This window comes from Periplaneta americana, chromosome 14 (genome assembly GCF_040183065.1).
Source record: "Periplaneta americana isolate PAMFEO1 chromosome 14, P.americana_PAMFEO1_priV1, whole genome shotgun sequence".
NCBI lineage: Eukaryota > Metazoa > Arthropoda > Insecta > Blattodea > Blattidae > Periplaneta > Periplaneta americana.
Window position 1 is genome coordinate 154,012,286 of NC_091130.1, and position 14,851 is coordinate 154,027,136.

The following is a 14,851-nucleotide window of genomic DNA, read 5'->3' on the forward strand; positions in this document are numbered from 1 at the left end:
ATATGTTAGACAGCATTCTCAATAGCATGAAGCTTCGCTTCCAGACATGTTAGGAACTTGTAGGCGCTCATATCGAGCACATATCGTCACCTGAATGCAAGAACTAGGTAACTTGATTTTTTCTATTTTGTGACATTGCCTATTTACTTATTTATTACACTAAGGAATACAGACGTGGACAAATTATTAGACTAAAACGTTTTTCTTGAAAACGTAATAAAATTAATCGTATCAAGTATCAGCATAATTCACAGAGTCTCTTTTGTTGTAAATATGATTGTTTACATCTTCTGGTATATTTTTTCAATGGTTAAGTATATTCTGTCTGGCTGTGTTGGTACTACTGGTGTTTTAATAATATACCGCAGAAGATATTCAACAGTCTGTTCTCCCATGGCCTGCAAGAAGACCGGACATGAACGAAATTGAAAATCTGTGATCTATACTGAAGCACAAAGTGAACAAAAAGAGGCTTACAACAAAACATGGACTCATTTAAGCACTGTCTGATATCTGGCTAAATGATGCTGATATTCAAAGAAAGTGTCAAACTTTGGTTTCCAGCATCCCTGACAAAATGAACGTGTTAATAAAGAATAAGGGAATGTTCACAAAATATTAGTAACCTCCAGACTCAATTTTCTGTTCATTATATCTGTGCAAAATACATTTTTGTTCATTATTTCTGCCGATAAATACAGCTTCGTTGCACATATAATTAATTTAGTCTAATAATTTGTCTAGTTGTGTATTGTTTATATAGTTATTTTTTTGTGTGTCAGTTTAATTAGTTTGATTCCGTGTATAGTTGGTATAGTTCATGTATTTAGTTAGTATAATTTTTGTGTTCAGTGGTATGGTTTTGTGTGTTTTAGTTTGGATAGTTTGACTCCGTGCGTAGTTGGTACAGTTCATGTATTTAGTTAGTATAATTTGTGTGTTCAGCAGTATGGTTTTGTGTGTTTTAGTTTGGACAGTTTGACTCCGTGTGTAGTTGGTATAGTTCATGTATTTAGTTAGTATAATTTTTGTGTTCAGTAGTATGGTTTTGTGTGTTTTAGTTTGGATAGTTTGACTCCGTGTGTAGTTGGTATAGTTCATGTATTTAGTTAGTATAATTTTTGTGTTCAGTAGTATGGTTTTGTGTGTTTTAGTTTGGATAGTTTGACTCCGTGTGTAGTTGGTATAGTTCAGGTATTTAGTTAGTATAATTTTTGTGTTCAATTGTATGGTTTTGTGTGCTTTAGTTTGGATAGTTTGACTCCGTGTGTAGTTGGTATAGTTCATGTATTTAATTAGTATAATTTTTGTGTTCAGTAGTATGGTTTTGTGTGTTTTAGTTTGGATAGTTTGACTCCGTGTGTAGTTGGTATAGTTCAGGTATTTAGTTAGTATAATTTTTGTGTTCAATTGTATGGTTTTGTGTGTTTTAGTTTGGATAGTTTGACTCCGTGTGTAGTTGGTATAGTTCATGTATTTAGTTAGTATAATTTTTGTGTTCAATTGTATGGTTTTGTGTGCTTTAGTTTGGATAGTTTGACTCCGTGTGTAGTTGGTATAGTTCATGTATTTAGTTAGTATAATTTCTGTGTTCAATTGTATGGTTTTGTGTGTTTTAGTTTGGATAGTTTGACTCCGTGTGTAGTTGGTACAGTTCATGTATTTAGTTAGTATAATTCTTGTGTTCAATTGTATGGTTTTGTGTGTTTTAGTTTGGATAGTTTGACTCCGTGTATAGTTGGTATAGTTCAGGTATTTAGTTAGTATAATTTTTGTGTTCAATTGTATGGTTTTGTGTGTTTTAGTTTGGATAGTTTGACTCCGTGTGTAGTTGGTATAGTTCATGTATTTAGTTAGTATAATTCTTGTGTTCAATTGTATGGTTTTGTGTGTTTTAGTTTGGATAGTTTGACTCCGTGTGTAGTTGGTATAGTTCAGGTATTTAGTTAGTATAATTTCTGTGTTCAATTGTATGGTTTTGTGTGTTTTAGTTTGGATAGTTTGACTCCGTGTGTAGTTGGTATAGTTCATGTATTTAGTTAGTATAATTCTTGTGTTCAATTGTATGGTTTTGTGTGTTTTAGTTTGGATAGTTTGACTCCGTGTGTAGTTGGTATAGTTCATGTATTTAGTTAGTGTAATTTTTGTGTTCAATTGTATGGTTTTGTGTGTTTTAGTTTGGATAGTTTGACTCCGTGTGTAGTTGATATAGTTCAGGTATTTAGTTAGTATAATTTTTGTGTTCAATTGTATGGTTTTGTGTGTTTTAGTTTGGATAGTTTGACTCCGTGTGTAGTTGATATAGTTCATGTATTTAGTTAGTATAATTTTTGTGTCCAGTTGTATGGTTTTGTGTGTTTTAGTTTGGATAGTTTGACTCCGTGTGTAGTTGGTATAGTTCAGGTATTTAGTTAGTATAATTTTTGTGTTCAATTGTATGGTTTTGTGTGTTTTAGTTTGGATAGTTTGACTCCGTGTGTAGTTGGTATAGTTCATGTATTTAGTTAGTATAATTTTTGTGTTCAATTGTATGGTTTTGTGTGTTTTAGTTTGGATAGTTTGACTCCGTGTGTTGTTGGTATAGTTCAGGTATTTAGTTAGTATAATTTTTGTGTTCAATTGTATGGTTTTGTGTGTTTTAGTTTGGATAGTTTGACTCCGTGTGTAGTTGGTATAGTTCATGTATTTAGTTAGTATAATTTTTGTGTTCAATTGTATCGTTTTTGTGCGTTTAGTTTAGATAGTATGGGTGTTTAGGCTGTACAATTTATGTGTGCAATTGGTATTTGGTTTGTGTGTGAATTAAGACTATGTATGTGTTCAGTTTGTGCAATTTTTTTCTTTTTCTTTTATCGTATGTTTAGTGTGGACAGTTGTGTTCGGATTATAATTTATGTGTTCAGTTTGCATATTTTTGTGTGGATGTTTAGTTTGCATAATTTATGTGTTTAGTCTGTATTGTTTTTCGTGTTAAGTTAGTATAATTTGTTTATGTGTTTAGTTTGTAAGTATAGTGTAAGCTCTCTTGGACTGGCTCCCCAAGTGTAGTAGACCTTCAGCTCACCCTACACTCTCCTGTAGGAGGCCGTTGCCCTTATGGGATTTAAGGCTTTTCGTATTTCGTATTTCGTAATTTGTCCACGTCTGTATGTCTCGTTTTCTTTTACCTATTTGTTACATTGTAAAATAGATGTCTCTGGTATCGTTCGATCAGTTACTTAGATCTTGCATTACATTTTGTGCGATGTTTTCTACGCTATAAAAGAGAGAATTAAAAAAACGCAAATTTCGAGTTACCTAGTTCTTGCATTCAGGTGACGATATTATAATTTACCCTATGATGCGGAACTTGTTGGACACTCTATACATAAAAAAATGGGTGATTGAATAGATGAATTGATAAAGGTGTAAGTGAATGAAAACCTATTACGAGCGGAACACTAAGAACTTATTGTATTAATTTTATTTTTATAGGCCTAGTTAAAGATAATACAGTAACTGACTGAAATGGAGCAAGCAGACCTTGGAGAAGGTATTCCGCGCGTAGTGCATGATGGAGTCGTAGTCGTAGGGCAGGTTCAGCGAGTTCACCTCCTCTTCTGTCAGCTTGTTGAAGTTGTACTCCTGGCCTTCCGGAAAACAATCAAACATATAAATTAAGAGCCACTTTCGGCAACACTTAAGTCAACATCATATCTATAAATAGCCTACACACGAAAAGAAAGAATTTTTCTGTTCTCTATCACTCGATCACGTAGAGTTGGTCAGAACTCTCCGACTGCCTGTTTGGCCGATGTACACTTCTGCACATTCGCATACAATTTGATATTATTCCCTGAACTATGTCTTTTCGAATTTTAGTAAATTTCTTAGATTTTTAGGGTACGAAAAATAGTACCGATATAGTTTTTATGTTGATTTTATCAAACATGGTGACCCTTCAGGTCGTAGGCCCTACAATTTTCCTTGTATGTAGTTTGGAAACGTTGTAGACCTAGATATTAATTTTCAGCATACTATGGAAAAACCAAAAGTCTGTTAGGAACATAATCACCTCGAAAGGAAACCACAAATAATTTAAGTCACACAGATCTTGGTGTGCACTCAATACAGAGTCTCTGACGTCTTGTTAACCCAGTTGAGGTACGGTATGTGGATAAAAAGGGAACAATTGACCCTGGGTCTGGTAGAGTTCCTGGGTAGTTCAATCGGTAGAGCGTTGACGCGCTCAACCAAAGGTCCCGGCTCGATACCCGGCTCCGGAACAATTTTTCCCTTGAAATTATTCAAGTCAGCTTCACAGGGAGCTACACCTGGAAGCTAGTTTGTATTATTATTATTATTATTATTATTATTATTATTATTATTATTATTATTATTATTATTATTATTCTGTTCGGAGACTTGAAAGCACATGAATGTCCTACTAATCGGTTGCTAGCCGAGGAGTAGTAAGTTCAGTGGTGGGGTTGCCACCTTATTGCCACCTTGTATGGTAGTGAGGCCTGGACTGTCCGAAACTCAGATGTTCAACGCCTAACAACTGCGGAAATGAGATTTCTAAGGAGGACTGTCAGCTACAGCTTGCTTGACCACAAAAGGAATGAACTAATTACAAAAGAATTCGAAATTACACCTATTTATGAACATCTCAACCACTATAGGCAAAAATGGCTTAACCATGTCAATAGAATGGACCGTTCCAGACTCCCAAGACAAATTCTCCGCTATATACCACATGGAAGACGATCTTTGGGACGCCCCCTGAAAAGATGGACGGAGACGGAGACCTGCAAGGAAGATGATGATGATTATTATTATTATTATTATTATTATTGTTATTATTATTATTATTATTATTATTATTATTATTATTTCCTGTTGGTTGCTAAGGAACAAGATGTTCGTGGAGTATTACAGAAATGGTAACGGACATTTTTCCGAATAGGTATCACGCTGAAAAAAAAAAAAAAAAAAGAAAGAAGAATTGGCCCCTTTCAAAGTTCATCTTCTTTGCAGCTTTCGAAATCTTTCAGAGGAAAAAATATTACTCCACTTAATTGAGAATTTAAGAATTATAGCAAAAATGGAGAGGTTTAGCGTAAGGTACATTTCGCTAGTCTGTGGTGAATAAAGTAAACAAAGGGCTAGTCTTTTGCGGCCAAGGCTGGGAAACGGTTTATCATAGGTAAACAGCAACTCAAAGAGAGAGAGAGATTTCTAGGAATCTGAATATAAGAGAAACTTTCATACTGAGTGATATCTGCTGTGCATAAATGCCTTGGGAATAGAGAACGTCTGAGAAACTGATAAGAACACAGCAGGCTGTTCATATTTGCTAGAAGAGATAAAAACGCGTGCAAATTCGCAACAGATATTCCTGCTCATTTGTGTCTCTGTTGGTTTTACATCAGGAAGAATAGCAAAACATTGTTTCAAACAAAATTGTTGATAACAAATATGGTACCGGTACTGAAATCTTTTTGATCATCGTGATGAATTAAATAAAAAATATTAATAGCAACGTAATTGACAAAAGCGTGAAGAAACCTTCTGAACATATTAAATGTTATTATGGAAGTAGGCCTAAGTGCACTAATATGTTACCAACAAGAAAACAGCTGGATTAATTGTTATTAAATTATTTATTTAATTAATATTAACTGATCCGAAAGGGAGTATACTCTTATTAACACTGTTGTACTAGGAACTTGATGGTAACTTTTGTTACAGAGTCCTTTGATCTCTCGATCGCAATAGTATATTACGAATCAAGTTCATAATGTTATACGTTAAGGCATGAGTCAATTGTTAGGTAACGAGCAAACCGAGTTTCCTAATTTTCATGAGTGTAATAGCTAGAGCCCGGATATTTGGCAAAATGCCGGTGAAATGAGTCCGGGGTCCGGCACCGAAAGTTACCCAGCATTTAGAATGAAATTTGTAGCTCAGCCACATGCTCATAATACAAGACGAAATGAAATTCTTAAATTAGTTGAACCTAAATATTTCACATCTGCTGCTTTACTACACAGTACAAATTATGGCCCACGTCTATATAATTCGATAATAAAATTTCATCCAGAATCGACTATTTTAAGCAATGAAATTTTCAGATCCAGAATTAAAAAATTTATATGACAGACTTCCCTGTATATATATTATGTACCATGTCTTGTAAAACAAGTTTATTTCTATCCTAAGTGTATTTTTCTATCTTATCTTGGTTACTATAGCAACATGACCTGTACTAATTATACTACTAATAATAATTTAATATTAATCCATCAATTTCAACATCGTCTCTGTTTTCACTCAGTTATTATTAGTATTATTATTTACTAATTTTATTATCATCTTTATGTGAGCTTTTTTGTGAAGTATTTTGTCTACAAAGTATGTATATCTATGTAACGGAACTGTCCCCGAACACGAGCTTTGCTCTTTCGGGGTATTTTAATGTAACGTTTTTATGTATATGTTATCTATACTAATAATAAATCTGTAGCCGAAATTTTTCTGGTAATTTTCGATTTTCCAAAAATAATTGGTCCTAACATATATAATTAACCACCCTGAAACCGAAAATCGCATTTTTGACATTTTTGTTTGTATGTCTGTCTGTATGGAAATGCATATAGAGTGTTAGTTGGGAGGCCGGAGGGAAAAAGACCTTTGGGGAGGCCGAGACGTAGATGGGAAGATAATATTAAAATGGATTTGAGGGAGGTAGGATATGATGGTAGAGACTGGATTAATCTTGCTCAGGATAGGGACCAATGGCGGGCTTATGTGAGGGCGGCAATGAACCTACGGGTTCCTTAAAAGCCAGTAAGTAAGTATGTCTATCTGTATGTTTGTTACCTTTTCACGCGATAATGGCTGAACCGATTTATATGAAAATTGGAATATAAATTAAGTTCGTTGTAACTTAGATTTTAGGCTATATGGCATTCAAAATACTTTATTTAAAATGGGGGTTATAAGGAGGCCTGAATTAAATAAATCGAAATATCTCGCTTATTATTGATTTTTGTGAAAAATGTTACATAACAAAAGTTTCTTTAAAAATGATTTGTGATAAGTTTTATTCTCTGAAAAATGTTGATAGGACTGATATTTAATGAGATAAATGAGTTTTAAAATTAAAATAACTGCCATCTAAGGCGGTGTATTGAAATAAAAAACAAATGACTTCGTCTATAAGGGGCCTTGGACACAACAATCGAAAGCTATGAAACGTAGCCTACAGACAATGTTTCTGTGTTTGTATGAAGTTAAATTAACCGATTTGTATAATTAATTATTATTTCATCATTGGAAAGTGTAGTTTCTCTAGATGGACATAATGCTATAATTTTATTACAGTAACTTGTGAGTGAATCGAGGACAGGTGAGATTAAAATAGCTTCTTATGCACAGAAAACTTGATAGGTTATTCTGTATATTCATTTCCTGTATTTCTTAAAATAATATTTATGAACATATTCATTTTTATCTCAGAGAATTAACGAACAACGAGAGTGTATTGATTTAGTATGCAGTAATAGTACGTTAGCTTAGCAATCCATTATTTTATAATTCAAATTTTAACTATGCTCAATTGAATCGTGTTAAAATACATAAAATACATATGCAATAAATGCAATGCAAAAAAATTGGGTAATGAGCCAAGCAGATTATGTTGCGCTGTTGTAAAAGTTGTTCCTCCTGAGATTCAAGAGCTCCCACAACAAATTAAAAACTTTCTAATTCGAGTACATCCGTTATCAACACACTTTTTCATAATATAATATAATATAAACATAATAATAAATCTGTAGCCAAAATGTTTCTGTTAATTTTCGCTTTTCCAAAAATAATTGGTAATAACAATTAAGAAACATGTTAAAGGAATTTTCTTTGCATCAAATGAGTGGTGTCTGGATCAAGATGATCGCATTTTAATATTTTAAATACAATTTAAATTAAGTAACATATTAAACGATTTATCCTTCTATCAAACACGAATGTTCCCCGGATCAAATGTCCTATTTTAATCATGTAATTACTTTATATTTATTTCTAACGGGTGCAGCGGAGCGCACGGGTACGGCTAGTTATTAAATAAAATCTAAATCTAAAATTTGCTCATGTTGGGTTGAGGGAAAACCCCGGAAAAAACCTCAACCAGGAAACTTTCCCCGACTGAAGTGGTATGTTATTTCATTTTGGAAACCTCCAGTTGTTTCTGCACACCCGTGCATTACAGCCTACATCTAGAAATATGATTATTACTGGCTACTAGTGCATTTATCACCACTACTATGATTTGTGCCTCACCGGTCATGATGTTCTCGCGCACGATCTGCACATGGTCGTCGCGGTCCGGTCGCGTGTGCTCGTGCCAGAAGCCGACCACGTGACCTAGCTCGTGCACCACGATGCCGAACTTGTCGCAGTTCTTGCCGATAGAGATCGCTTGCGGCCCGTTGCCGCGCTTCCCCACGAACGAGCAGCACCTGCGACAGAAACAAAACACTGACACGGTGCGACAACCACAATAAAAATTAACACATTCACAAAGCATGAAAATAGGTAACTAATTAAACAGATACAAGCAATTAGATAAGTAAATAACATCATCATACAGGGATTAGGCACTTGTCTTTTTGCTTGGTTATTTAACGACGGTGTATCAACTACTCGGATATTTAGCGTCGATGGGATTGGAGACAGCGAAATGATATTTGGCGAGATGAGGCCGAGTATTCGCCATAGATTACCTGACATTCGCCTTACTGTTCGGAAAACCTTGGAAAAATTCCAATTAGGTAATCGACCCAAGCGGAAATCGAACCCATGCCCGAATACAACTCCGTATCGGCAGGCAATCGCCTTAGCCGACTTAGCTACGCTGGTGGCTACTTGTATCTGTTCGGGATTCAAAGGATTCCTGCAACAGTCTTGACTTTTGGGCGTCATAGACTTCTCTATCCCTTCGCAACTTTTTTTTAGTTGGTTATTTAACGACGCTATGGAGAAAGTTACACAACGCAGAACTGCACGCATTCTATTCTTCACCTGACGTAATTCTGAACATGACGTTTGAGATGGGCAGCGCATGTAGCACGTATGGGTGAATCCAGAAATGCATATAGAGTGTTAGTTGGGTGGCCAGAGGGGAAAAAGACCTTTAGAGAAGCCGAGACGTAGATGAGAGGATAATATTAAAATAAATTTGAGAAAGGTTGGATATGATTGTAGAGACTGGATTAATCTTGCTCAGGAGAGGGACCGATGGCGGGCTTATGTGAGGGCGGCAATGAATCTGCGGGTTTTCTAAAAGCCATCTGTAAGTAAGTAAATATGAACTAATAGGTTATTTAACGTAGATGGGATTGCTCATAGCGAGATGGTATTTGGCGAGATGAGGCCGAGGATTCGCCATAGATTATCTGACATTCACCTTACGGTTGGGGAAAACCTCGGAAAAAACCCAGCCAGGTAATCAGCCCGAGCGGGGATCGAACTGGCGCCCGAGCGCAACTCTGGATCGGCAGGTAAGAGCCTTAACCGACTGAGCTACGATGATGGCTATTTCTGTCTCGTCGGCCTGGGTGGCGCAGTTGGTAGAGTGCTGGTCTTCTATGCTCGAGGTTGCGGATTCGATCCCGGTTCAGGTCGAGGGCATTTAAGTGGGTTTAAAATGCGACAAGCTCATGTCAGTAGATTTACTGGCATGTAAAAGAACTCCTGCGGGACAAAATTCCGGCACATCCGGCGACGCTGATATAACCTCGGCAGTTGCGAGCGTCGTCAAATAAAACATGATTTAAAATTTTAATTTACTTGTGTCTTTCGGATTCAGAGGATTCCTGCAACAATCTTGATTTTGAGCGTTAGTTACGTTAGTTTAACATTAAGCCCTGGAATTGTTTCATTATAAAATAATTTTATTCTGAAGATGCCACCAATGACAGACTATGAAAGAGACATATTATCCTGCTGACAGTTGGCAGAGTTAATCCTTGCATGTCTGCAAAAACTACTTGAAATCAATATTCAGAAAAAATTATTATGCCGACTGCAGTAGTTTACAAAGTGATTATAAATTAACTGCATATCCAACTGTCTAAGCCATCCTCTATAGAATTAAATAATAAAAAAATCAATATTAAGCCATCAATCCTTACCTATACCTTAAGATCGCGATGAAATAAGAAGCTATATTATTGGAGGAACAGATAATCCTCTTGATTATTATTCATCAATGAATGTTGAAACATGACGAGGATATCTAACACGGTTTGTTTATCAAATCTGTGCCTTGATTTAAATTGATTATCTATACTGGGTGTTCATTTCAAAGTGTGTCATGACGTCACTGTTGTGAGTCAGCGATTTGAAGCGAGTTTCACCTTTTATGTCAGAGAAGTTGCCTATTAATCAAGGCGTTCAATCTGAACTTGAGAACGTGTACGGTATAACTTGAATTACGTAGCAACAGATGGCGGTCTGTAAAGTCTGTGTGCTACCATAATCTCTTTCGAACTGTGTTTTGCGCGGGCAAGTCGTACGCAGGGTATTTGTTATCATCGATTGCGTACGGCAACATTCCACAACACAAATCAAAATGATCCGTGTCCATGTTGACCGTCCAAGTTAACAAATACGTAAGTAATCGTCTAACCCTCTCCCCATATCCCGACAGTAAGAAAAAAACTCACTTCAGTACGTGTTTCCAAACAGTTCACATTCTTGCCACTACTGGCGTTACCGTACGTATCGGTAAGTAATCTTCAGAATGAACGCCGTACTTGCTAGGCAACTTCTCTCAAATTTAGGTAATACGCCTCTGCGGAAGTGTAGGAAGATTGAATTCTCTAGGCTCATCGGCTAGCCACATGACGACATACAGCGAGCCATGACACATTTTGAACTGAACACCCAGTATTTAATAATACGCTAAGTAACATGAGCAGTTTTAATAATCTCTCAATATTCTCGGCAAATTCAACAATTTTTCAAATATTAGCCATTTTCCGTATTTCTACGTATGAAAGTCAAAGTCAAAGTCTAGATTTTCGGCGACTTCGAAGTAAAGTCACCATTGAAGTTTACTTTCGTCAAAGTGTCGACTGTGAATAGGAAAATGGTGACCATGCACTTTCCAAAGTCAACTTTGGTCCAGAGTCTCGTCTATGAATACGACCCTAAGGGCCGTATTCATAAACGAGACTTTGGATGAAGACTTCCCAAAGTCGACTTTCGTAGTAAAGTTTAACTTTGTTAAAAGTCTTATTCATAGACAATACTTCTGAGACTTTGACTTTGACTTCGGTAAGTAGAGATGGCAATCAGAATCACTGCCTTCTAAACGAATTAAATTAATAGATAGTTGAAACAGAGTAGGCATTTCCACAATCAAAGCCATCTTTTGAGTCACACATCAATGAAACAATTGAATATCGGTAAATGTTAAGCAATTGTTAACCGTTCTTGCAGCTTTACATAAGAATAATATTACTCGAAACTAACGTAAGTACAAAAATTAACATTTTTAGGTCTTTACACCAATCGATAATAATTTGTTCTTCTACCTGGTCACAAAAAATCGTAATTCAGTTCGAACAGTCTTGTATATAACACAATTCATAACTACAAAACATGATGGTATAGTTCATCTGAAATAGTATTGCCTGTTAAGAATTTTGTTGTGAATAAAACATCTATTGTAGTTACTTTAGTTTCACATTAAACCGTGAAATTATTCCATTGTAAAATAATTTTGTTGTGAAGATATGGAGGACAAGATTCCACCAATGACAGACTATGAAAGAGACATATTATCCTGCTGACAGTTGGCAGAGTTATTCCCTGCATGTCTGCAGAAACTACTTAAAAATTATCTGAAATCAATATGCAGAAAACATTATAACGACGACCGCAAGGATTATAAATTAACTGCATTTCCAGCTGTATAACCTATCTTCTATAAAATTAAATAGTAAGAATCAATATTAAGCCATCAATCCTTACCTATAGCTTAAAATCGCGGTGAAATAAGTTGTATTATTTATGGCGGAATAGATAATCCTCTTTGATTATTCATCAATGAAAGTTGAAACATGACGAGGGTATTTAATACTGTCTGATTATCAAATCTGCACCTTGTTTTGAATTTATAATCTATAATAATACGCTAAGGAACATGAGAAGCTTTCAACACAACCCGTTGTCGCCATCCCAGCTGCAACGAGACGGAAACTCTTGGTCACGTGTTGGGGTTCTGTCTAAAAACGGAGCTGCTACACAACAATCGACACCCTAAGGCCAGGACCAGTATTGCTGATGTCCTCAAGCGTCGTGGATGGGAAGTACACGAGGAGATCCACTGCGATTCATCCTTAGATTCGAACAGAAGAACAGATATTGTAGCCATCCACAGGACTCAATCTAAGGGAATCATTCTTGATCCTACAATCCGGTTTGAGAGGGATGCCCTGCATGCACAACACGTTGATGAGGAGAAGAAGTCCATTTATGAGTCCTGCATCCCGTACCTAAGTGAGAAATATATCATTCCCACTAGTAAGTGGAGTGTTTCTGGTCTTTTGTTTGGTGCACGTGGCACTCTTCCTAAATCCACATGGAATATTTTAAAAGCACTCGGTCTCCGATTTTTTGAAATTCAAAAAATTTTAGTAGATATTCTTAAGGATTCAATCCAAATATTGCATTACTATTTATATTTTGGCCATTGACGATTCTTTTGGGTTTGCATTTCTCTGGATGTTTTACTAAACAATTCCCGTATTTAATTTTTTTGTCTTTCTAAATTATTTCTGTAGTGCTTTTATTCTGGATCTTTATGGTCACCCTCATTGAGGGCAGATTATTTTGTTAAAAATAGTTGTTGAATCTCCTAGATATCTTCAACATTCTCGGCAAATTCAACAATTTCCCCAAATATCAGTCATTTTCCTTTTATCCACGAACGAAAGTCAAAGTCAAAGTCTAGATTTTCGGCAACTTCGAAGTAAAGTCATGACTGAAGTTTACTTTCGTCAAAGTGTCGACTGTGTATAAAAAAATGGTGACTTTGATCCAAAATCTCGTCAATGAATACGACCCTAAATTTCGGTACATTCCGGGGACGAATTTTGTCCCGAAACAAAAGCAAAATCCGGGAACTCACCGGAAAATGTGGACGTCTGGTAATCTTATTCTACAGAGTGATTTATATAGAACTGACACATTTCTTTCATTAATTGTTTCAAAACGAATTGTGCTAGCGACAACTTATTATACCTAAAATGTAGAGGAATTTTGGGATATTATTTACCTCTATAGCAAATGTTGTCCGGCGTTGTCAAATCCGGAGATCTCGGTGGCCACAGGTTCCTGGAAATTATTCGGTCGTCACATAACCGGATAAATGGAACCATGCTTCATCTGTGAACCATGTGATGGACAATATGGCAGGATTTTGCACAATGAACGTCTGAAACCAACAGCAGAATGTTCTGGAGTTTCGATTCCTTGTCACTAGATGCGCAGATGTTTATGTTTTATTCCTACTGTTGGCAGCTGTTTTCGAAATTTTGTGTCAATGTGAAAATGCAGTACACATTAAATGAACGACTCTTCCTTGTGAAGCAATACTGGATTACGAATTCAATTACAGTACTCAAAGGGCATACCAGAGATAATTTGGAGTTCGCAATCCTCCCAAAAGAAACACAATCCTGGGACTGGTAAACAAATTGGAAACAACTGGATCTCTGGTGAGTGAAAAGGGCAAGCATCGTTCATCTAGGCTTCCCACGGTTGTTGTTGACGTAAGAGCACGACTGGAGCAGTCACCCAAAAAATCATTAAGACGTTTGTCGCAGGAGACAGGGTACACCTTTCAATGTGTCAGAGAGCCTAAAGCCATATAGGGTTACGGTTGTTCATCAGCTACAGGAACCAGATAAGGATAAAAGATTGAACTATTGTCGTTGGTTTCAGACGTTCATTGTGCAAAATCCTGCCATATTGTCCATCACATGGTTCACAAATGAAGCATGGTTCCATTTATCCGGTTATGTGACGACCGAATAATTTCCAGGAGCCTGTGGCCACCGAGATCTCCGGATTTGACAACGCCGGACAACATTTGCTATAGAGGTAAATAATCTCCCAAAATTCCTCTACATTTTAGGTATAATAAGTTGTCGCTAGCACAATTCGTTTTGAAACAATTAATGAAAGAAATGTGTCAGTTCTATATAAATCACTCTGTATAAGCATGTAGTATAATTTAATATGTAGTAATGTATACTAACCCGCAGGGGCGCTCGGTGAACAGTATGTAGTTGGGGTGCTCGGAGGGCGAGCGCTCCACGAACTTGACGCAGGTGTGGTTCTCCCAGTGCCGCATGGCCTGCTTGAACAGCGCCTTGTGCGCGCCGCTGAAGTTCCCGTCGATCTCGTACGGAATCACGCCGTAGTCCCACACGCGCTCCTTGCGCGCAGTGGCGGCCCGAGTCACGCGCCGCCGCTTCGCCGGTGGGGCCTCCGTCGTCTTCTGTAGTCTGCGAGACCTGCTAAACAAATGACAGATTTAAATGCCTGCAATGCGATGCCTCGATGCTTCAGTTATCAAGTTAATACAGGGTGTTCATTTAAAAGTGTGTCATGACGTCACTGTTGTGAGTCAGCGATTTGAAGCGAGTTTCAGCTTTTATGTCGGAGAAGTTGCCTATTATTCAAGGCGTTCAATCTGAACTTGAGAACGTGTACGGTATAACTTGAACGTCGTAGCAACAGATGGCGGTCTGTACGGTCTGTGTGCTACCATAACCTCTTTCGAACTGTGTTTTGC

The 14,851-nt window shown here is 36.8% G+C and overlaps 1 protein-coding gene across 1 annotated transcript in view; it reads right to left on the reverse strand.

Annotated features, from left to right (window-relative positions):
- Positions 1 to 14,851, reverse strand: part of tok (tolkin) — a 225,091-nt gene that overhangs the window by 45,742 nt on the left and 164,498 nt on the right. Inside the window, exons 4-6 of the mRNA XM_069846399.1 lie at positions 14,313 to 14,573; positions 8,323 to 8,501; positions 3,523 to 3,629 (exon numbers count right to left, since the gene is read on the reverse strand). Of these exons, the coding sequence (XP_069702500.1) occupies positions 3,523 to 3,629; positions 8,323 to 8,501; positions 14,313 to 14,573 (547 nt within the window). The remainder of the gene's footprint in view (positions 1 to 3,522; positions 3,630 to 8,322; positions 8,502 to 14,312; positions 14,574 to 14,851) is intronic.